This window comes from Colius striatus, chromosome 25, assembly GCF_028858725.1.
Source record: "Colius striatus isolate bColStr4 chromosome 25, bColStr4.1.hap1, whole genome shotgun sequence".
Lineage (NCBI taxonomy): Eukaryota > Metazoa > Chordata > Aves > Coliiformes > Coliidae > Colius > Colius striatus.
The window spans coordinates 2,663,351-2,685,410 of record NC_084783.1 but is presented as its reverse complement, the minus strand read 5'-3'; the positions used below and the strand labels follow the sequence as shown (position 1 = coordinate 2,685,410).

Genomic DNA, 22,060 nt, shown 5'->3' with positions numbered 1-22,060 from the left:
GGAGGAGAGCGGCAGAAGGAGGAGGGGGAAAGACGGGGAGGGGCACACTCAGCTTCCCCGAGGAGAGGGAAGAGGTTTGGGGATGGCAGTGACCTGGCCGTGGGGGATGTAGTCACCTCCTGGAGCTGGGGTGGGGGAGGGATTGTGGGGGTTTTCTTTCAGGGACACCACGGGAAGCATCTGGGTGCAGAGGCTTTGTGCTCCCCTCAGCTCAGGGGTCGAGTCCCTGTGTGCCCTGCTCTAGGTGGTGCTGCTCTGGCAGGGGGGGTGCACTGGATGAGCTTTGCAGGTCCCTTGAGGTTGTGTGAAGGGGTGGCAGCACCCGTCTGACTGCAGGGCTCCGCTTGAGAGGAAGGAGGGGAAGCAGGGCCAGGCTGCAGGGAACACAGGGGACCCCACTGCACTCTGCCCCTCCCTCAGCCACAGAGGGATGATGCTCAGCACCCCGAGCTCTCCCCTCTGCACACTCAGCACCATCCAGCTCCCGCCTGTCCTCCCATTCCCTGGGGGGTGTGTGGGGGGCTGGCTGGGCATGGGGGGGGCTGTACCTGTGTGGGGCACAGGGGCTGCCCCCTCACTGCTGCTTGCAGGTGGAGAGCTTGCGGATCTTGCTGCTGGCAGAACAGGCCTTGCGGGAGGGGTTGGAGGAGGCGCTGGCCCTGCGCTCAGCCTTCGTCTTGGTGCTCAGCTGCCCCGGCTCCGTCCCGTTCATGCACACGGCCTTGGGCAGCCCTCTGTGGCTCTGCCCGTTCTGCCCTGCCTCCTCCTCAGGCACCTGTCCTGCAAGGGAAGAGGAATGGTGAGGCAGAGGGAGGGTAGAGGCCCCGGGGTGTTACCCCTGCCCTTCCCCTCGCCCCAGTGCCTGCTGCTCCTGAGGGAAAGCTGAGCTCGCCTGCTGTGCCTTTGGGGAGCACAGGAGAGGCAGCTGAGCCAGGGCTGCAGGAGGCAGAGAGCCCCTGACTGCATTTCCCTCCCCACTCCCACTGAGGGCTGGGTTTACCCCCATTCCTCCAGCATGCAGCAGCTGCCAGTCCCCTGCAGATAAAAGAAAACCCATGGCAGGGAGTGAGAACCATGGGCACAGCCAGTCCAGACCTCGAGAACAGCACATCCCCTCCTCAACCTGGGTAGCCACCAGCCCATCCTGACCCCTCAGGCAGCAGCCTGGCTCCTAGCTGGGAGCAGAGGGGCAGCAGTGGATGAAGTCACTCCTGTTCTGCCTCCGGCACGGACACCCAGATGAGAGAATGACCTCAGATCAGCCCCTCTCCCCTCCTCTCAGGCCAGCACAGTGTGACTCAGCAGATGAAGAACCACTTCCAGAGGCACCTGCCTGCTGCCGTGGCTGCCTGAGGCTCAGGTCACATCACCCAGGGAGGGACTAAGGACCCTCCCTCAGCCCTGGCTGGGGAGGAGAGGGGACACCCCCACGTCCCCGGCTCGGACGCGGCGCTGACGAGCGGCTTCGGCAGGTTCCCCGTTCCCCCTCCCCACCGGCTCCGGCCGAGGCAATTTCCTTCCAGCAGGAACGTCACGCTCCAGGGCCCTTCAGTTATGACTCAGAGCTCTGGGGGGAAGTGAAGGCTCTAAGACGATTATGGATCATTTTCTTTAAAGGATGCTCAATCGTGTCTCCGCCGAGGCCGGGCAGCGCGTCATCCCTCTGTGCCTGCGCCAGCCGTCGCCCCCCGCGCCCGGCTCAGCGAGGAGGGGGCACAGGCTGCTGGGAAGGAGGGAGGAGAACAGTGGGGTTCACCTCAGAGCCCCCTCCCCATGCTGCCCTCTGCCTCACCAGGCTGTGTGGGTTCCCAGCTCTGCTCCGTCCCCACGCGGCTCTTACAAGGAGCCTGAGCTGTGCTCTGTGGGGGGAGAGTTGTTTGGGAGAGCTGCAAAGGGACCTGGGTCAGAGAAAGTCACTTTGACACACACCTTCCTCTCCCTGGGGAGGGGGATCAGCTTGGCTCAGCGCTCACAGACACCTCACAGGCAGCAAGAGCCCAGACCCGGCCCAGACCACGGCCCTCATGGGCGCAGACAGAGGGAGCAAAGTGTGGGCTGCAGCCAGGCACAACCCGGCAGGCAGGAGCCAAAACACAGCCCTGGCAATCTGGCAGCAGATTGGGCATGGCTCTGGCACAGGCTGCTCACCAGGGAGGGGGGTTTGTCCCCCCAAAAGCAGGTTGTGCTGCAGAGCTGGGCCCAGCCAGGAATTACCTTGAGGAATTACGGTGCTGATTGATCTCCAGATCAAAGCAGGCAGCTCCTCACACTACCCAGCTGTGCTCCTGACTTGCCCAGAGCTCAGCAGCACCTTCCTGGTGCTGTGGCTTGGACATGCCAGAGCTGGGCCTGAGGCCATGCAAAACGGGGTGAGGTGCCACTGGTCACCCAGAGCCTCAGAACCAGAGGGTGGGTAGGAGGGATGTGCCTGTCACAGGGTGATTCTGGGTTCCAAGAGCCACTGATCCTCCCCTGGGGCTGCTGGTGAGCTGCCCCTCCTGCTGCTCTCCACTGTCCCTACACTGCTGCAGGTCACTGCTGGGCCTCAGGAAGGGAAAAGGACCAACACACCAGGGATGGCATCGTGCTCCTGAGCCTTGTCACTGCCAGAGCTGATGGAACCCACTGCACTGCCTGGGGAGGGCTGCCCAGCTTCCCAGTTGCTCAGAAACACAGCCCCAGCTCCAGGCACAGCTCAGCCCACAGCACTGAGGTAGCTCAGCTCCTCGAGTGCTCTCTGAGGGTGACAGGGCAGGCGAGAGGCACAGCAGCACGACCCAGCTGAGCACTTACAGACCTGCTCTCGATCCGAGCAGCTCCCAGCTTCCGAGCCCTAAGAGGGGTGACTTGTGAGGAAGGGCTGAGCTGGCCAAGCTCTAGGACTCCCTGCAGAAAAGGGATCGCTCCCAGAGCTCCTCCAAGGCCAGGGCTCTCTGCAGAGACTGGGAGCAGAGCAGCTTGCTGCAGGTCAGGCTGCAGCCTGGCCATATTCCTCCATCCCTGGGGGTTTTTCCTCTTCTCCCTCCATCCCAGCTGCACATCTGCAGAGCCTCAAATAACCCCACTCAGCACAAAGCTGAACACTGATCCTCCCCCCTCTGCTCAGCTGAACTCAGGCCAAGTCAATTAATGTTTCTGACTGGGGGGGGGGGGGGAAAGAAAACATTCAACCTGTTCATTTATCTTTTGTGTGATTCTCCCCCCCTTCCCTCAAAAGCACACTCCCAGGAGTCTATTATGGATCCTGAGGAGGGAGGGAGGGGGAACTGCAAAGCTAATTTTACCTCCTTCACCAATGACAGTTGCTGACGTTGAGATTAATGAAAATAAAAATCCAGCACGGGCTGAAGCCCTGGCAAGTGGCTGCCCACACTGCCCCGGTGCTGTGTGTGCTCCTCCCGTGGCAGCACCGCCTGAGAGGGGCTAAAAATAAGCCACAGCAAAAAAGGAGGGTTGAGGGAGGCACTGAGAACGCCTGCCTTCGTCCTTGCCACCTCTCCCCTTCCTTAATGGCTCCATCCAGCTCATTCAGGCAAAGAGAAAAGGTTCCAAAATAAACCAGTGAGGAGGTTTGGAATTGTTGTGTTTGTCACTCAAACACACACACACACACACACACACACAGAGGATTTGCAGCTCCAAAGACACCTTTTCAAGCACCAGCTTTGACTTCCAGACCCCAGTCCTTTGTTTTATACCCCAGGGCTGAACGTTAAAAGAGCAAACCAGAAAAACCAGCCTGGAGCTCTGCAGCCATTCGGCTCAGCAGGCTGCAGCCACCAAGGGGTTAATGGTAGGGGAGGGGAAAAAAACCCCATCCAAAAGCAGAGCACAGCCTCCTAAATCTGAAAGGCAGCACAATAGCAACAAGCAAGATGCTTCCATCCATTTATTGCACATGCTGCCACTCTCCAAGCAAGGAGGCAGCCAGGTCTGCAGAGGAGGCTTCCTCACGTGCCCAGAGCCTCAGCTATCCCCTCCCCAGCTCTTCCCTCCCGTGAGATGTTTAACACCGATTGAACCAGGGGCATGTAACATTTAAAGCTCTCTACAGAGCTGCATAAATCTTTAAATAGCCCTTTCAAAAGAAAAGCACTTTCTCAAAGCCCCTTCCTCTGAAGGAGGCAGGATTTAATGAGCTTCCCTCTTCTCCCCTCCCACCTGTGAGTCACTGGCTCTCCTGCTCTCCCTGCCCAGTGGAACCACAACTGAATCTCATCCAGTCATCTACAAAGGGGGTTTGTATCTTTATTTTAATGTGGCATCACTGTTAGAAATGTAACAGTGGAGCTGAGCAAGTTCCAAAGGCTCCTGGAGGAAGACCTGAGGGGGGAAGCTGGACATTTTCATTCTCAGTGTGAGCTGCCACCCTGCCTGTGTGAAGCCACATCAGAGCTGTCTGTGATGGGGTTTCCAGCCCCAGCACTTCTGCAGAATTCTGCCTGGGGAATGTGTGCATAGGCTGTTCCTGGCAGGAGCTCCTGCAGAGGAAAAAGGCAAACCTCTGACAACAGGGAATGCACCTACAAGTCCCCTTCTTTCCTGCTCCTGTGCTTAGAAAGGCTCTGGAACTCAAGCACGTGCTTCAGTGAGCCCAGGGCATGTTTAAGAGGATCCCTCCTTTTAAAAAGCCTTCACTGAGCTGTGAGCAAAGGCTTGGCCCTGCTCAGATTCAGCACAAAAGTCTGTGGGACGTAGGAAGAGAGCAAAGGACAGAGCTCTGCAGGTCACCCAGCTGGCACTGGGACATGAGTTCTATTAGAAAAGGTTATAAATTACTCGACTGTCACCAGTGAATCAGCACTTGGGAACAGATCTATTTCCCTTTGATGAGACTCCCTTTGTCTTTGGCAGGCTGCTCTCTGACCCACTGACATCCCTTGGGCTGTGCACCTGAAGGGCCACCCCGCTGGGGACAGTTACCCAGGGCTCACAGCAGCCTCTCCCCTTCCCCACCCTGAAGCCAAACTTGTTTCAAGTTGTTGTCCAGAGAAAGTTTTTGAGCATTGTGTGTAATTTGAGGTTTATTACAATTCAGAGCCTGGCAGCTTTGTTCCTCCATGATGGAGCTTCAGAAAAGCAATTTTCCCTTAAGTAAGAAACCAAGAGAAAACCAAGATTGGGTAACCCCAGGCCCTGCTTTTACTCAGGTCCACAGAAGCCCACCAGGTCATTACTAAGGAAAAACTAAAGCTCTTTTGTCAGTCTTATACTCCAGAAGCTAGGGCTTCCCTTACCACAAGGAAAGGTCAGTCACAGGTACCTCTACTCACAGAATGTCTGAATGGTGGGGCTGGAAGGGCCCTGCAGAGCTCATCCAGCCCCAGCTCCTGCTCAAGCAGCTTCCCCTGGCTCAGGGGGCACAGGAACGTGTCCAGGTGGGGTTGGGAACCTCCTGAGAAGGAGCCTCCACACCCTCCCCGGGCAGCCTGGGCCAGGGCTCCCTCAGTTCAACACCAAAGGACTTTCTCCTCCTGTGCCAGGGGCACTGCCTGTGTGCCAGCCTGTGCCTGTTACCCCTTGTCCTGCCACTGGCCACCACACTGGCCCCATCCTCCTGACACCCACCTTTTCACTGTTTATAAGCATTCATAAGGTTCTCACTCTGTATTCTCTAGCAAGCCCAGCATCCCTACAAGCAGTACTCAATACCTTCCCTCTCAAACAATTATACTAGGCTGGAGCAAATCAACTAGAAACCCATCTTGTAGGGGTGCAGGCAGTGAGAACACAGGCAGCAAGATAATATCCCTGCTGCCTCAGCTGTATGGCACCACAGCTGGGTGAGGGGAAAGCTGAGCACTGTCTCCAGACTCACCACAGAGCTACTCTGCAGCCTCCTGCTCAGAAGCTACACAGCTTTGAGGTACAGAGAGGCCAAAGGATGAAGCCACTTGATTATCACCACTCTGTAAGAGCTGCGCTAAAACCACACTGTGCTTACTGGTTCACTTATCTTAAAACAACAGGAAGTCCCCTAAAAGAGAAAAGCAATTCTGTGCCCAGAGAGTTACCAGCACTGGAGCAGACAAAAGGTCTTGGTGTAAGGCTGCAAGAACCCCTCTTCACCAGATGTGCCACCTACTATGAGTCATTTTAGGGCTCTGCTCCAAAATCAGTCTAACACAACTGGCCAAGAAGAATTAAATGTGCTCAACAACAGAGTCCAGCAGGAACAAGCTATTAGTGCATGAGGGAAGGAAATTGGTGTGTGGGTAACAGACAGGAAGGGGCACCCTGGTTGATCAAATCAAGGACTGAGGCATCCGGAGCATCGTGGCTCAGTCACTGTGCGTCACTCACACCGCTTAATAATCAATAGTCTCCTCCACTTGCTGAAAGGATTATTCAGACCTTCAGGCTTAGCCTCAAAAGATTGAAACAGACAAAAAAAACCCAGAAGCACTTCTGCCTTCCCCAGCTCAGCATCATTCTCTCCTACCTGGTACTGTGAAGTCCTGAGTGTAGATGATATCATCTTCAATGTCGTACAAATCGTCATCTTCCTCCTCGTTGTAGCCATGCAGATCTTCCAGATAAGGCACCGCCGTCATGCTTCTCCACCTGTCCTTTGTCTCTGGGCTGGGAGGGATGGGCACCAGAGCCTCTGCCTGAGCGTGTTTCTTACGAAACCAACTGCAAAAAAAGAGTCCAAAGAGCAGAGTTTCATGAGCCCAGCTTCGCTTTGCTGAAAGCACAGATACAGCCTCGAGGAGGTGAAACGGTTCCTGATGTCCAAAGAGGGGGGGAAGCTCTTTAAGGAAAACTTCCTATCCAGCTTTATTCCCTGGAAGGATTTGCATGTGTAATAATCAAGAGAGACAAGTGTCAAGAAAGGCAACCAAGGGCTGCCAAGATGCTGAGGGATGGAACATGTGTGTGAGGAGGAAAGGCTGCAGCCCTGGGGCTATTCAGCCTGGAGAAGAGAAGCCTGAGCTCAGGGGGCCCCTTCTCAGTGCTGATCAATCCCTAAAGGGTGGGTGTCAGGGGGATGGGGACAGTGCTCCACAAGGGGTAACAGGCACAGGTTGGCACATAGGCAGTGTCCCTGGCACAGGAGAAGAAAGTCCTTTGGTGCTCAGGGGTGTCAGCCCCTGTGCCAGGCTGCCCAGGGAGCTCGGGGAGTGCCCAGCCCTGGAGGGATCCTAAAGCTGTGGAGCTGAGGTGCTAAGAGCCATGGGTTAGTGGTGGGCTTGGCAAGGTGGGACTCCAGGAGCTTCAAGGTCATTTCCAACCAAAGTGATCCTATGATTCTACCCAAAGGAAGCAACAAAAGCTCTCACACACAGAGCCACCTCCTGAACTGCTGCTTTCCTGATGAACTTCTGAATTGGCACTAGCACCACATCTCCCCCCTCCATTCCTATGCTGTGGGTTGGATGCAGGTAGAGTCACTGGGATCTGTCCTTCCTGGTCTTTGCACAAGTAACAGAGGAAAGAAAAGCCTCACCAGATCAACTGCAGTCTTGTGCTCAAATAGCTAAACATTATGGAGATGCCACTTACTTGCACAAAGGGACACTCAGAGTCTCTCACAGCTGGAGGCAGCCTGGAAAGTCCAAGCTTCCCCCTTGTTACTTCAAGCTACAAAGGGGTGCTGCTTTAGGAAGCAACTTAAGGGCTCTCTGAAAACACCTCAAAAGCAGAGCAAGACCTAAAATTATCCCCTCAGGGCCTATTTGCTTCTTGGCCTGGTGACTGCTGCCCTGGACAAGCCTGATGAGACAGGAGTGCTTCCCCCTCTGCAACTTGCACAGGCATCCAGTAACTTCTGGCTGATAACCACTGAGGAGGGCCTGAAGCCAGTCACCAAAGGGCCTTCATAAACCTGAGCCATCTGGTTTTTCTCATTCCAGTTCCAAATTCATTTGGAGAAGTAAGGGTTGGATGCACCCCCTGCACAGAAGAACTGTAATTATGATTCTGTTCTAGCCTTACACTGCTTTGATAGGAGGCCTAAAAAAAACCCCACGAGGCATTCTAACAAAACCATCCAGAGATGACCAAGTGAAAACATAGCTATTGGGACAAATCAGCTAGGATTCAAAGGAGAAGTGAACCCTTATCCAGAATCCCTATTTCACAATTAGCATCTTGAAACTGTTTTCTCTGTAGTGACTGAGGTTTGGGGTCAGCCTGCTGCTTCCTGAGGGAGACAGTGCCTTGCCATTGCTGTAGGGAGGGGTGAAGTCCCTAGAGCCTCATGTTTTAAAATGAAGTGTGTTTTGGTCACAGAGCATGTCAACATCAAGAAGGGAACCGTGTGCTGTCCTTCCATGCTAACAGTCTGAAGGGATGGGCAACATCTTGAGGAGCTACAGGGCTGGTCACACACTGACACTGGGCTCTGGGCATTTCCTCCATGGTCATACCGTGACTACAGTGGAAACTGTGGGGAGAGAGGGAGGTGACAGAGAACTGAATGCAGACATAATTTGTCAAGTCTGACCTCTAGGAAGTTCATTAAGAAGAGTGTGGGCAGCAGGTCGAGGGAGGTTCTCCTCCCCCTCTGCTCTGCCCTGCTGAGGCCTCAGCTGGAGTCCTGTGTCCAGTTCTGGGGTCCCCAGCTCAGGAGAGACAGGGAACTGCTGGAGAGAGGCCAGTGCAGGGACAGCAAGATGCTGAGGGGCTGGAACATGTGTGTGAGGAGGAAAGGCTGCAACCCTGGGACTGCTCAGCCTGGAGAAGAGAAGCCTGAGGGGCAAACTCAGTAATGCTGCTCAGTCCCTACAGGGTGGGTGTCAGGAGGATGGGGCCAGTGTATGTTGTGTGGTGGCCAGTTCCAGGACAAGGGGTAACAGGCACAGGCTGGCACACAGGCAGTGCCCCTGGCACAGGAGGAGCAAGTCCTTTGGTGCTGAGGTGAGGGAGCCCTGGCCCAGGCTGCCCAGGGAGGGTGTGGAGGCTCCTTCTCAGGAGGTTTCCAACCCCAGCTGGACACGTTCCTGTGCCCCTGAGCCAGGGGAAGCTGCTTGAGCAGGGGCTGGAGCAGCTCTGCAGGGCCCTGCCAAACCCCAGCATTCAGGGATGCTGTGAAGTGGCATTACACAAGTGAAGTCATAGCTCACTGTCCAGCATTCCCTAGCAGGATGTGAGCAGGTCAAACACAACTAGACTTTGGCCAATGGTTTTGGCAAGTCCCATGGGCAGCTTCCTTGGTGATGTGTGCAGCACACAGCACTCTGATCATTTGACATCCTTTCCTTGGGAGACTGCTTTCATCAGGCAAGTGATTCCCAAGAGAGCCAGTTCAGCCTCAGCTGATGCAGCCTGGCAGGACCACGCAGCACAGAAGGAGATGAGCCTATGCAGCCACCAGCTATCTTTGCCAGGAGCACTGGAGCTAGAGGGATCCAAACTCAATGCCAGGGACCAAAGGAGAATGGAACATACAGGACAAATGAGATCAGAAGGACTGCCATTGAAAAGAGTATTTTGAAGGGAGAAAACCTGGATGTCTGCAGCAACTAGTGTTTTTATCTTGCTGTATTTCAGCTCTGCCTCTTTCTTGTCCTACTTACCAGGAGAGTAAAAATAGGTTTTTATTAACAGCAGAAACCTGAATCACTGTACTCTAGTCATAATGATTCCATCCTCTGGGAGGTGATTTCAAATACTTGCATATGCATACATGGTAATGAGGATATGGAGTGAGAAGAGAAATTCATTGAAGTTCTAAGAAAAAAAATCAAAGACCTCTTGGAAGGAGCCTCCAGCAATTCTGTATGGAGTAGCAGAGTATTTCCTGGCAAGCAATTTTCCAGCAGGGATAGAGACTCTGCTTTCTGCACTGGTGCTAAATGTTATTAGTGAAGATTTGCTCTTCAGCTGAGGACCACTGGCTCCACCAAATGCCCTAATTTGGCTCAAGAAGCTCCCAGGCACTGCTTAAGCCAGAAAGCAGCTCCTCTCCCACAGTGCAGCCCTGCCATGGGTCAGAGATGCAGATCAAAGTCCCTCCTCACCCTGCTTCCAGGACTGATCCTGAAACACAGGCCAAGTCACGTTACTGCTGACAGACTGCCCCATTTCACCATTTATTCCCAGTTCCACTGATGTTTTCCAAGACATTTTCCTGGTTCTCACAGGCTTTTGTTTTAACACTTGAGGGGAAAAGGAAAGCTTTTGCACATCTCAAAAACATCCCTTGTCCAGAACATCCCCTGTAAGAGGCAGGTTCCTCTCTGGTCTGAGACATTTCTCAGCCACTTCCAGCCCTTTGAGTCAGAGTGAGGGGAGCAGCACTAACAGGTCATTCCTTACTACCCTGCAAGCTTGTTTACAATGCCTGCAAAGCACAGAAACTCCAGACAGCACAAGTATTAATTGTGATCCTGCCAGCTAAGAAGTGGTTTCCAGATGGATTGCTCTAATCTATAGGGAGATAAGACAGCAAGGGTCAAGGACTGAATGATAAAAGGAATCTGGCTTGACCAATGCTTAATGAGCCTGTCTGATTTGCAGCTTCCAAGCTCAGATTTTACATCAGCAATCATCACTCTGCTCTTTTCAAGTTCTGGCATAAGCAAGGTTAAAAATAAGAATCAGTAAAGCACAGCTGCAGCTCCCAAATACTCCCAGTTAATTCACTTCCCATTCTAGGGCACAAATATTTCAGTTTGCTTGTTTTGTATATGGACAATTTTCTCTGCAAGCAGATGCCAAGATGCAGATCACCACCCTGCCAGCAAGGATGGATTGTGAATGGCTCTCCACCTCCCATGACACCATGGAAAGGCTTCAAGCTTACAGAAGGTCACCATCACCACAAGAAGCAACTAACAGCATTCTGATTTAACTCAGTCCTCTCACAGACAAGAGATGGAAGCCAGGGAAAGGCAACACAGGCAATAAACACACAGCAGCATCCCTGCAGTCACTGCTCCAGCTCTTGTCATCAAGAGATGCCCAAGTTCTTCAGTCAACTTGATTAAAAAACCAGTAGAGCTGAGTAAGAAAGAGAAGCAGTTTTCCCCCAGTTGATGCCAGGGCCAAAGGTGATGGCTGACTCCTACGAGGAGAGGTGTTCTGTGCACAGATGGAGCCTCTCGCTCCCACAACACGCCACGCACGGGGGCATCGTGAAACTGGTTTGCAGAACGTGGGTAGAACCTAAGATTGCTTCCATGTGCCTGCCCCAGGAAGGCAGGCAGATCAAAGAGCCTCAGCAGGAGAAGAGGAGGAGGAGGAGTGCTTTTTTGTGTGTGTCTCACCGAGGGGAGATTGCTGCATGACGCCACAGGTGAGGGGTGGGAAAAACCCACAGGTACACAGGCTGCAGCAGGGGTTAAGGGAAACACCTCTCACTCCCTCAAATGTAGGCACAGAAGTCGAGGAACATGCTCAGCACCTGCAAAAGAGCCTACAGGAGGAAGGAACAGAGATTTCCAAGGGGTTCAACACCTGCAGCACGGCAGAGCACCCACCAGCTACCCTCCAGATCTCACAGGGAGGACTCTGGGGTGAGCAAAAGCACATGGGAAAGTGTCAGAGCAGCCTCTGGCACATCAGGAGGAGACACTAGCCCAGCAGGTTAATTTGCACCTCTACTAATAAAAGGTGGAAGTACCTTCCCTTTCTTGCTATAAAGTGTTGCAATCCTATCTATGACTGAACAAATTAAGTGTGACACTTCTGGAGGAAGAAGGCAAGATGGTTGCCTTGGAAACAAGGGATAGAGGTAGAATTCTGCATCCACTTCATCACTTTAAGTGCTGCAGCAGGGTCAGTGAATTAGTTACAAAATGCAGGAAGCCTTAAGCCCTTCAGCAAAAGCACGAGGCAGAGAGGAGATGGTGAAGAATCTCCAGGCAGCAGGTTGCTCACTCCCTGGCTCTTGGCAGTTTTTCCTTCACTGCCCTCCCAGCCCTGCCCCAGGAGTGCAAAATACTCACAGAGGTGAACTAGAAGTGTCAGTTTTTCATTGAACATCATCCTACCCAGATCCTTCTGGGAAGGGGAGGTTTCAAGGCTCTTTCATTGTTATTCAGGGCTCAGCTTCTGGCAGTTTATAAACTCTGAGACGACAGGCTGAGTTTTAATTCATTTCAGTTTACAACTCATAGGTCTGCACTACACAGACTGACCAGCTTTGAAAGGCCTCTGAAAGCAGAGGAGAACTGAGCTGTCCTGCTGAATTAAAACCAAGTGCAGAAACAGGAGTTTGCCACAAGAGTTTAGCTACAGAAGTGAGGAAAGGAGGAAGGGTTCTTCCCACAGCATTCTTCAGCCAGGGCTGCCACCGTGGGGAGGAGGAAGCATCTGGAGTAGCTGACAAGGATAAAGGGAAGCAGGGCAGAATTACCATTGCTGGGTAATACACACATGCCTGGCTGCCTGCTCTGCTTCCTGCAGCTCTGTTCCATGAGCAATACTCAACACTTCCTCAGTGCTTCCCCTGACCCACTGATTAAGCCTTTTTATCCCTGATCTCAGTGGGACAGCACGAAACATCACTTCATGGAAGATGAAACACGAGCTGTTTATCCAGCCCTGGATGGATCCTGAGTGCTCAGCACCCATGTAGTGATGCTTCCCTTGGGATCATCCTTCTCCACAGCACAGGGGAACAGGGGCCCTTCCTGCTGTGCCACCATAAGCCTGGTCTAGCAGTGCTTGGCTCCAGTGCTAAAAGGACATGGGAGGTTATTCCTGTTGATTGCACTTTGATCATCTCAACTGTCCACCTTGAGCAAGTCACCAGTAACATCAGCTCCAAGACAGAAGAGGAAATTCCCAGCAGCCCCAAAAGGCACCAGGTAATTCTGGTCTGAGCCAGTATCCATTTCAGCAGGGCAGCCAGGGTAAGTCACTTGGTGTTTCCATAGCCTAGTTCCTGTGCCTTGACACGTGCTTCTGTGGGAGGAGTGCAGAGAAACCCAAAATCATTAATGACTGTTACTCCCTCACACACTAAAAGTCTAAGGATTCTAGAAACCAAGTCTTTTCTCACTAAAATGCCTTCCCAAAACTCTCTGACAATATCTGAACAGCAGCCTGCTGCACTTCTGAGTGCTTTGTTCATTTAAAAACAGATATATAAAGAAGCATAAGGGATAAGCTTCTCTTCTATTTAAAGCAAAGCCAGGAGAACCAAACACTGGATTCTTTAACACAAAGCTGCTTCACAAAATAAAGGAGAGAGATGGACTGACACATCCAAAGCCCAAGGCTGCAAGCTCTGCTGTGCTTGATGTAATTATTAGGATGCCACAGCAGGAGGAAGGAGGCAATTACTAATAGGAGAGAAAAGCCTGTTAAGAAGCACTGGCTCAGCTCACAGAAAACTAATAAGAGCCTAAGCCTTGGAAATGCTCCTGTGTTTGCAGGTAGAGCCTGTCTTCTGTGCCATGAGATGAAAAGCTTCACCACTGGCAGCAGGGTCTGATTAGGAGGATACTCCTATAGCACAGATCTTTGTGCCTGCCCTCTGTGCCAGAGCATGCTCTACTTTCTCCTGCTTTCTAACTACAGGCAGGGTCTCTAGAGAAACCTCTTTGCTTCCAGCTGGGCAGAGCTGACGCAAAAACTCACTGTCACATGGGAGGAGGATAAAATCAAGTCTCTAGAGCTGGATAACCAGCTCCAGCACCAAGCAGATGGTGACACAAGAGAACGACTCTGCCCCAAGCTTGAGGGCAGTTTCACTGCAGCCTTTGGACTCAGAGCACCAACAGGAAGGAAAATGCTCCCAGTGCTTTTCTCAACACCTACTGATGGACTCCACAGACTGAACTCCTGCCATGTGCTTCTTTACAGCACCTACTGACAAAGCATCATTTGGGCAAGCTGATCCCTGCCCTCTGAGTAGCTGTAACGAAGGGGCAGAACTACTTCATTCCCAAGTACAAAAGCACACAGTGCTTTGCCATCTAGCTTGGAGCACTCCAGTTGTCAGCACTAGAGGGGAAGACAATAAGAGCAGAAACTATTGTTTTGAAGACCAGTTCTATATGGTGCTTTAAATGCTATGCAGAGTTTAAGAGGCCAGCCCCAAGCAGGCTCTTTTTATGGCCCAGCATTATTGGGAGGCATGTGCATGGGGAAAGGCAGTCTTGAAAAGCAAATGCCTGCTCCTATCACCTCCCAGACCCAGTGAAACAACCAATGCACAGTGCTTGGCTGCTATTAAGAGCCAGCCTGACTGCTTAATTAATTGAACTACAGAAGACCTGCCTTCCCAGCCTCTTTGATCTTGGTCAGGGGTAGGTCGCAGTCGCTGCTCTGCAGAAGGCCAGCGCAGTTTGAGCCTGTCAAGTTCTGTTCTGTGGCTCCTGCAGATGCCTCCCATGCCATAACATCTACCAGGGCTCATCAGCTGACAGCACATGGCTCTCACTGCTGGGTTTTGTTGGGTATTTTTATTTTTTCCAGAGACACAACAAGAAAACAGTGCTCTTCCTGCCTGCAGGCAGCACAGAGCGGCCCCACCACCTTCCAGATCAGAGCCTTGTTTTTACAAGGTACCCAAAAGCTTTCTGGGCAAGCTGAGCAGCTGCAGTCCAGCAGGCAGCCCTGCATGTCCTCAGAAGCACTTCCTATTCCAACAGGAGATAAGCTAATGCAGCCTCTGCCACGAAGCATCCTTATGATGCTTTTTGTTCTTGTACTTTCATCCGCCCAGGAAATCTCTGCTCAGAGGCAGCATGTTCAAACAGACCTCTTAAATAAAGCCCCTCAACCTCAGAGATAATGGGGCCTTCCCCCCCCTGCTTCAGACAATGGCAAGGATAAAGGGGAAGGATATGGGGGAGGGAGGAATATGACATTAAAGAGAAAGAAAAAAAACCCCTCTCCTATTGCCCTGGAACGCTTCTGCACATACTGATTCCATATGGAGCAAATACCAAGGGATGTCTCTGTCACCAGACTGTCCAGAAAACCAGAACTAACACACATTACCCAACAGTCCTAGTTCAATAACCCAGCTTTAAGGAACCCCTGTCCCCCTGCTCCATTAGTAGCAGCTGACCTCTGAAAAAGCATTATCCAGGACTCCTAATTACAAAGAACCCCTGAAACAGCTTTTCTCCATATTTGTTGTTCACTGGTTAGCAATTCAAATGCTTTAACCAGATGCTCTAATAGGAGGTGGTGGGGGGAAAACAAGCCAAGCAGAGGTTGCCAGAGCTCCAGCAGAGCTGGAGGAAGGATATCTAGTGACTTCCATGTGTCTGCTGTCAAAAGGAAAAATGAGTTGAGAGCAATAGCACAGGTACATTAGCATAAGAAGCAGAGAGAGAATGACTAATAGGAAGAAGCTGAACACTCACTTGTGCTGCCTTATCTGCTGTATTGAAAATCTCTTGGCTGGGTCGTATTCAAGCATCCCTGAAAAGAAGGAAAAAAAAAAAGTCCAGGTGTGATCACAGATGCTCTCAGCCAAGGTGAAGCCAGGAGGCACAAAGCTCTACCCATCCCTCCCACCTCCCTCCCCCCAGCATGTCCAGTCCTCCTGACAGCTCAGGGAGCCTTTACCTCCAGGAAGAACCTGCTGCATTGGTCATAGGAAGCTCAGCACAAAATCCCAACTCCATTGCTGACTACCTGATTGAGTCTGTTCCTCAGTTTCCCCACCTGCAAAGTGACATGACCTTTCCCCTCCTTCACACTGAGGGGACATAGGCTTGTCCCAGCCTGGATCCCGTGTCCAAGCACGTCACCCAGCAAAGAACATCAAGACTTTGCATTTCACAGACTGAAGTTTCTCCATGGAAGAGCCAAAGCCTTAAGCATCACATATAGCCAGTTGCTCAGCATCCCAGAAACTCTAATCCAGTGGAATTCTAACTCTGGAAGTACAGCTGAGGAGAACTCACCAAAACCCATCAATCCTCCTGTCCAGACTTTTGCCCTTTGCCAGGAGTTTGATTTCTGGCATCATCTGTTAAGATAACTGGAGTGGGGGTGAGAAGAGGTGGGGAGAGAAAAAGTAGCTTATCTGTATCTTCTCTAGGAGAGAGGGAGGTGGATTCATAAACAGACTCATGAGGTGCCCACTCTGCCCCACTGGCTTTAAAAAGCTTCACAAGTCAACAGAAGGGAAGTAGCAATTTTTGCCATGTTCTTCAGAAATGAGCCAATAGCATCCAAGACACTCTCCAGTGAAGGTTCCAAGAACATATTCAGCTAACAAATGTTAACAAAGTCTCACTGCTGTACATCACAAGGAGTTTTGCTCTCACTGGATGTTATCTCTGTGTTACTCCTGAAGCACTAGCACTGTTGAGACCTGCACAGGTAGCATAAAGAGTAAGGTTTTGGAAAGAGGGGAGAGAACAGGAGAACCTTATCTGCAGCAACCAGAAGAAGAGAAAGGCTAAGGAGCAGAAAAGGCTGCCAAATCAGAGCTATGAAAGTCAGGACAAGGAGAGTAAACAGTGCAGGGTGCTGGGCAGAGCCCATACAAGGACAGGAGACACCCTGGGATGGAGACTTAGGGAGGGAGAGCTGAAAGAGACATTGTAATTCAAGTAAGAAGTTGCAGGGGCCTTGCAGATGACTTTCTGCAATGCTTTTGAACACAGGTAACTGAAGAGATAAATCACCAACAGCACATGTGATAACAACAGCTGATCCAGAGGATCTTCCTTGTCAGCTCAGCTTGTATCACATTACCTACAGTAATGAACACAGGCAAAGGTATAGTGTGGAAGGATTGAAGTTATTTTCCCCCCAGAAACCAAACCAGAGTTTGCTGTGGCAATCTGTAAAGGTTTATCAGTGCTGCTGACAGCACTAATGGCTGTAACAAGGCAGATGGGTCACTACTGCTCCACATGACATCACTATGAAACATGGGAAGACCTCTCCAGGTTAGAGAGGGTCAAGTGCAACACAGGCATCTGGCCTCATGAACTCAAGGCACTGAAGTTTTCAGAGCCCAACTCTTCAAAACACTTCAGACAGAACACACCAGAAATTTCTGCTTGCCTTGCTGAGATCATAAACCCCAGCAGCTCTAGCAGAGCTCCATGGCCAAGCCTGGCTGGAGCTACAGCACTCACTCCCTGCTCAAGAGCTCTAAACCTTGATCTTGAGTGTTTTCTCCTCTGAATAAGCTGAAGCCCTATAAACAAGCAGCCAGCAGCCCAGGCTGCAGCTACAGACCAAAACCATATGTGGCAGGAGGTGATTAATGCCAGCAACAGTGCCAAAAGCTGAACAGGTCTGCTGCTGAGGAACAGCATGGAGAGAGTCTCACAGTAAGGGTGAGAGAAAGGAAAGCAAGGTCTGGTTGAACACCTTCAGCACAGAAGGGGTCTGATCCTGAATCTTGCTATCCTGTAAAGTGCTGCAAGGCTTGTAAATACAACACTGAGGTGCTTTTTGCAGGGCTAATTCCAAGCTGTTTCTTCACAGTAGCCATTGTTAATGAAGTGCTGCTGGACAAAGCCCTGCTTTTATCACTGATGGCTACAAAACACTCCCTGAGAGCTGACAACAATAGAATTATCCAGTAACACTGCACACAGCCTTTATCTTGGACTTTCTCCACAAGGAGACCCTTTGCAATGTGTTTCCCCTTTCTTCTGTACTCCAGCCTGTGTCCACAGCAGTCCCTGCAGGCCTCAGCCCCACAGAATCCCTGAATGGTGGGGGCTGGAAGGGCCCTGCAGAGCTCATCCAGCCCAACCCCCTGCTCAAGCAAGCTCCCCTCCATTAGGGGGCACAGGAATGTGTCCACAGGACAGCTAAAGGTGGAAGGGACCCCTGGAGCTCACACAGCACAAATCCTCTCCCTCTGAGCAGGGCCAGCTTGCTCAGGACTGTGTCCAGGCAGGTTCCAAATGTCTCTGAGGATGGAAACTCTCCAACCTCCCTATGGCAACCTATTCCAGTGCCCAACCACCTTTGCAGTAAAGGAGTTTTCTCACATTCAGATGGAATTTTGCCTCATCTTACAAGAAAAAAAAGAATTAATAATTGGAAAATAAGATGGGAAGGTGGTTCAGAGGAAAAAAAAACCCCACACCTAATTAAATGATCTATTAATAAGATGATTAGACAGTGGTTTCACAGCTGAGCTGCCTAAATATGTTGGCTTTTTTTATTCTGGAAGAAATAGGACTGTAAAGGGATCTTACATGTCCAGGGGACACCAAAGCAAGTCCTGGTTAGGTTATTAATGTAATTAGAAACAAGTGAGGACACCCCCTCCCAGTTTATTTCAAGCCAACAATTCAAGGTGGGTTTAGAATCCAGGTTGTTATCACCAAGTGCAGGGTAAACTTCTGCACATACAGGTAGAAACTCCTCAGAGATCTGCAGTACAGGGGGACTGACTCAAGGTTCTTGCACTTTCAGTTTGGGATTGATTTCACCAGGGTGCTGCAGAAGAGGAACTGGAGCATCCTCAGAAGCAGCTGACTTTGACCAGAGGGGAAAAAAACCAAACAGGCAACAATTCCAGTGCTGTGTAAGGAGGCTACCAAAGAAATGTCAGGCATTTACCAGATGGAACCAGTGTGAGCAGAGGATAAAGCTGTAAGGTAAATTATTAAGGAGAGGCCCAAGAGCACCAGTTACAAATAGATGTGGTGCAGAGAGCTGTATTGTGCTCAAGCAATTAAAAAGGCATAAAGAAGATAATGGACCAAAAATAACAATGAAAAAGGAACGTATTTGGGGCAAATGGGAAAGAAAATGGAAAGTCCAATCACCCAAAATGTACATTCATGCACTCAGCTCTGTGACTCACTCCCAGCAGCTCTGTGGCTGAAGTCCTGTACTGAAAAGAGGCTTCATCAAGACAAAACATCATGTGCTGTTCAGCAGTCAGCTAAGAGTGTCTGCCCACAGCAAATCACACGTCGTCTCTACCATTTACGGTAAAGATCTCCGTGCAGTTTATCTGCGAGCAGAGATGAGACAGCCTGGAACAGGGTGATTCTTCAGGCCTGCTCCCTCCCAAACCCCTGCTCCTGTGGTATTTCAGAAGGACTTGCTGTGCCCATACAAGGGATATCGTGCCCATAAGAGCACACCAGCAGCCTCAACTCCCTTTCAGATTATGTCAAGTGGCAATCCGGAAACTGGAGAGCACACAAACCTATCTTGAGCTCCTTACAGACTCCAACCCACACACTTCAATAATCCTGAACGAGCACAAGCATTCTGTCATGTGGCAGAACAGCTAGTTTTGAGCAGACAGCACAATCTTAGGTATGTTGTTTGAGAAAGAGGAAATCTAACAGCAGGAGTTAAGGAACTAAACTTGGATTCTGTTTCTGAGTCCTCAACTTGGATCAACAACTCAACCAACCAATGTAAAACCAGTCTGAGCCTAATTTGTAAAACAAGACAGGACATTCCCCTCTCCTTCATCCTCTACAAGCACAGCCTGGCATTCTGACCAGGAACTCCCTCTGCAGGCAAACCTCGAGTCTTCAATCAAACACACAGAAAACAGTCACAGAATCATTTGGGTTGGCAAAGCCCCTGAAGCTGCTGCAGTCCCAGCCCTCCCCTCACCCTGCCCAGCCCAGCACTGACCCACAGCCCTCAGCACCTCAGCTCCAGGGCTTTGGGATCCCTCCAGGGCTGGGCAGTCCCTCTGCTCCCTGGGCAGCCTGGCACAGGGGCTGACACCCCTCTCAGGGAAACAGCTCTGCCTCAGCTCCAACCTCAACCTCCCCTGGGGCAACTTGAGCCCATGTCAAGTTCCTCTTGTCCTGTCAATTGTTACTTGGGAGCAGAGACTGATCCCCACTTCACTCCATGGAGTGTCAGAAAGTGCTGCTGTCTCCCCTCAGCCTCCTTTTCTCCAGGCTCAACACCCCCATTCCCTCAGCTGCTCCTCATCAGACTCGTGCTCCAGCCCCTTCCCCAGTTTGCCACTGGATGGCTTACAGACACCAGTCTGCCTGACTGTGGGCTCTGGGGACTCCCTGCTGCTACAGAGTTAAAGCATCCCACTGGCATCAGAACACACATTCTCTCCTGCCCTGTAATTAAAGGTCATGGCAGTTCCACAGAAGTGAGAAAACAACACTGAGAAACTACCTTCTCCTCAGTTGCAAAGGTTGTAGAAATCAATCCAGGCTCTTAACACAGTAAGTGCAGCCTGAGAGCTTTCCCTTTCAGGAACAGTGGATTAGAAAAGGAGGAAGAAAAGCCGACCTTGTGCATTTTTCTTGACCAGAAACAAACTGCATACAAGTTGATAAGTCATGTGCAGATGGTGTCAGAAGAACCTTAAAGCTATTTATAAGTGCTTCCACTCTGACATCTTTACTGACTGTACACATAGAAGCCAGAGCAGCACTGGCCCTTCTCTCTCTCCTCTGTGAAGGGCACAAATAAAGCTTCATTCCTGATTAGGGAGACAAAAAGAGGAGCAGCATCCCAACTAATCTGTTGAAACAGTCATGCAAGTGTCTTTATAAGTCAGATACCACAGAGCTTCAAGTCCTCTAAACTCTGCTTCCTCTGGAAAGAGGAACAAAGAAATAAAAACAAGCTCAAGAGGGAGCAAAAGCAAAAAAAACCCTGTGAAGCAGTGAACAGAAGAACAGGAAAACCTGAAAAAGTCTAGTGTTTGCTTCACAGCTGCTGTGGTCAACACAGCACTTAGAGCCAGAGAGGAAATAAGCACTTTGCAGCATGCTGAATTCCTCCTTACAGTAAAACCAGAACAAATGCTTGCAGCACTGTGGAGTGCTTGAAGAGTCTTTTAAAAGCAAGGCAAAGGCGAAACAAAGCCTCTAGTGAGATAGAGCTGAGCTGTGGGTGTGTGTGCTGCTTATATAAAAGCATCAGACAGCCATTGAGAAGATCTGATCTGCAGGCTTTCAATTCACTTTCAATCTGCTGCAGAAGTAGCAGGCACCTACCAGGAAATGCAGATGCATGAACTAAATAAAGCACTCAGGTTTTGTCACCATAGCTACATAGTATCACCACTGCAAGGCCCAGCCTTCATCTTCAGCAGACATCTTGCTGTCTGCTCAGCTGTGGAGACACTCAGGCCTCCCCAGAATGGAGAGAGCCAGGGCAGTCCCAGTCCATCACTCAGGCTCCTGGGGTCCACTGGGTACTCTAACCACTAGAAAAAGTAAATGTGTCAAACCAAACAGGAACATCAGGAGGGTTTGTCAGCTTTTGGTGTGTAACAGGTGTGTATGGCCAGAGGAGGGCTGAGTGTGCTCACATGGGATGGAAGGAGTTCAGTAATAGGAATCCTTAGCACTTCTCACTGCCCTGGAAGAAATGGTCAGTGGTTGGAAAGCTGCCCAGAGGAAAAGGACCTGGGGCTGTTGCTTAACAGCAGCTGAACAGGAGCCAGCAGCGTGCCCAGGGGGACAAGAAGGCCAAGGGCATCCTGGCTGGGATCAGCAGTGGGGTGACAGCAGGAGCAGGGAATGTCCCCCTGTGCTGGGCCCTGGGGAGGCTGCAGCTCCAGGGCTGTGTTCAGTGCTGGGCCCCTCACTCACTGCCACAGGGACACTGAGGGGCTGCAGCTCCAGGGCTGTGTTCAGTGCTGGGCCCCTCACTCACTGCCACAGGGACACTGAGGGGCTGCAGCGTGGCCAGAGCCGGGCACAGAGCTGGGGAAGGGGCTGGAGCACAAGGGGGCTGGGGAGGGGCTGAGGGAATGGGGGTGTTGAGCCTGGAGAAGAGGAGGCTGAGAGGAGACAGCAGCATGCTCTGACCCTCACATGAGGCCACAGAAGGGATGAAGACAGCAGCTAGGACAGAGGAAGCAACTCGGGCTGTGAGAGATGAAGGGCATTGGGTATGAGGCTCCTCTGTTTAAGAATGAGGCAGAAGGAAGAGTAGGAAATCCTGGCTCTAGGTCTCATACAGGGGATGGAAAGAGAACTAAAAAGGGAGTTACTCTGCTAATGAAGCATAAGATTTTAAGCTATCAGTATCCTCAGGACAAGAAAAGCAAAATAACTGCCACACTCATTTTCCCTGGAGAACAACACTAAGTGCAGCTGAGAGGCTTATCACAACCTCAAATGATTTCTGCTGGATGCTTTAGAAGACTGCCTGCCAGTCTAGATGGACCACTGGGTTTATTCTGTATGGGCAATTCCCAAGCTGATCAAAGAAG

The 22,060-nt window shown here is 51.2% G+C and overlaps 1 protein-coding gene across 2 annotated transcripts in view; it reads right to left on the bottom strand.

The window, feature by feature from the left end:
* Positions 1 to 22,060, bottom strand: part of STK11 (serine/threonine kinase 11) — a 45,087-nt gene that overhangs the window by 1,600 nt on the left and 21,427 nt on the right. For both annotated transcript variants that reach the window (XM_062015115.1, XM_062015113.1), the window contains exons 7-9: positions 15,273 to 15,330; positions 6,443 to 6,636; positions 549 to 780 (exon numbers count right to left, since the gene is read on the bottom strand). In XM_062015115.1, coding sequence (XP_061871099.1) covers positions 575 to 780; positions 6,443 to 6,636; positions 15,273 to 15,330 — 458 coding nt within the window. In that variant the 3' untranslated portion in view covers positions 549 to 574. The remainder of the gene's footprint in view (positions 1 to 548; positions 781 to 6,442; positions 6,637 to 15,272; positions 15,331 to 22,060) is intronic.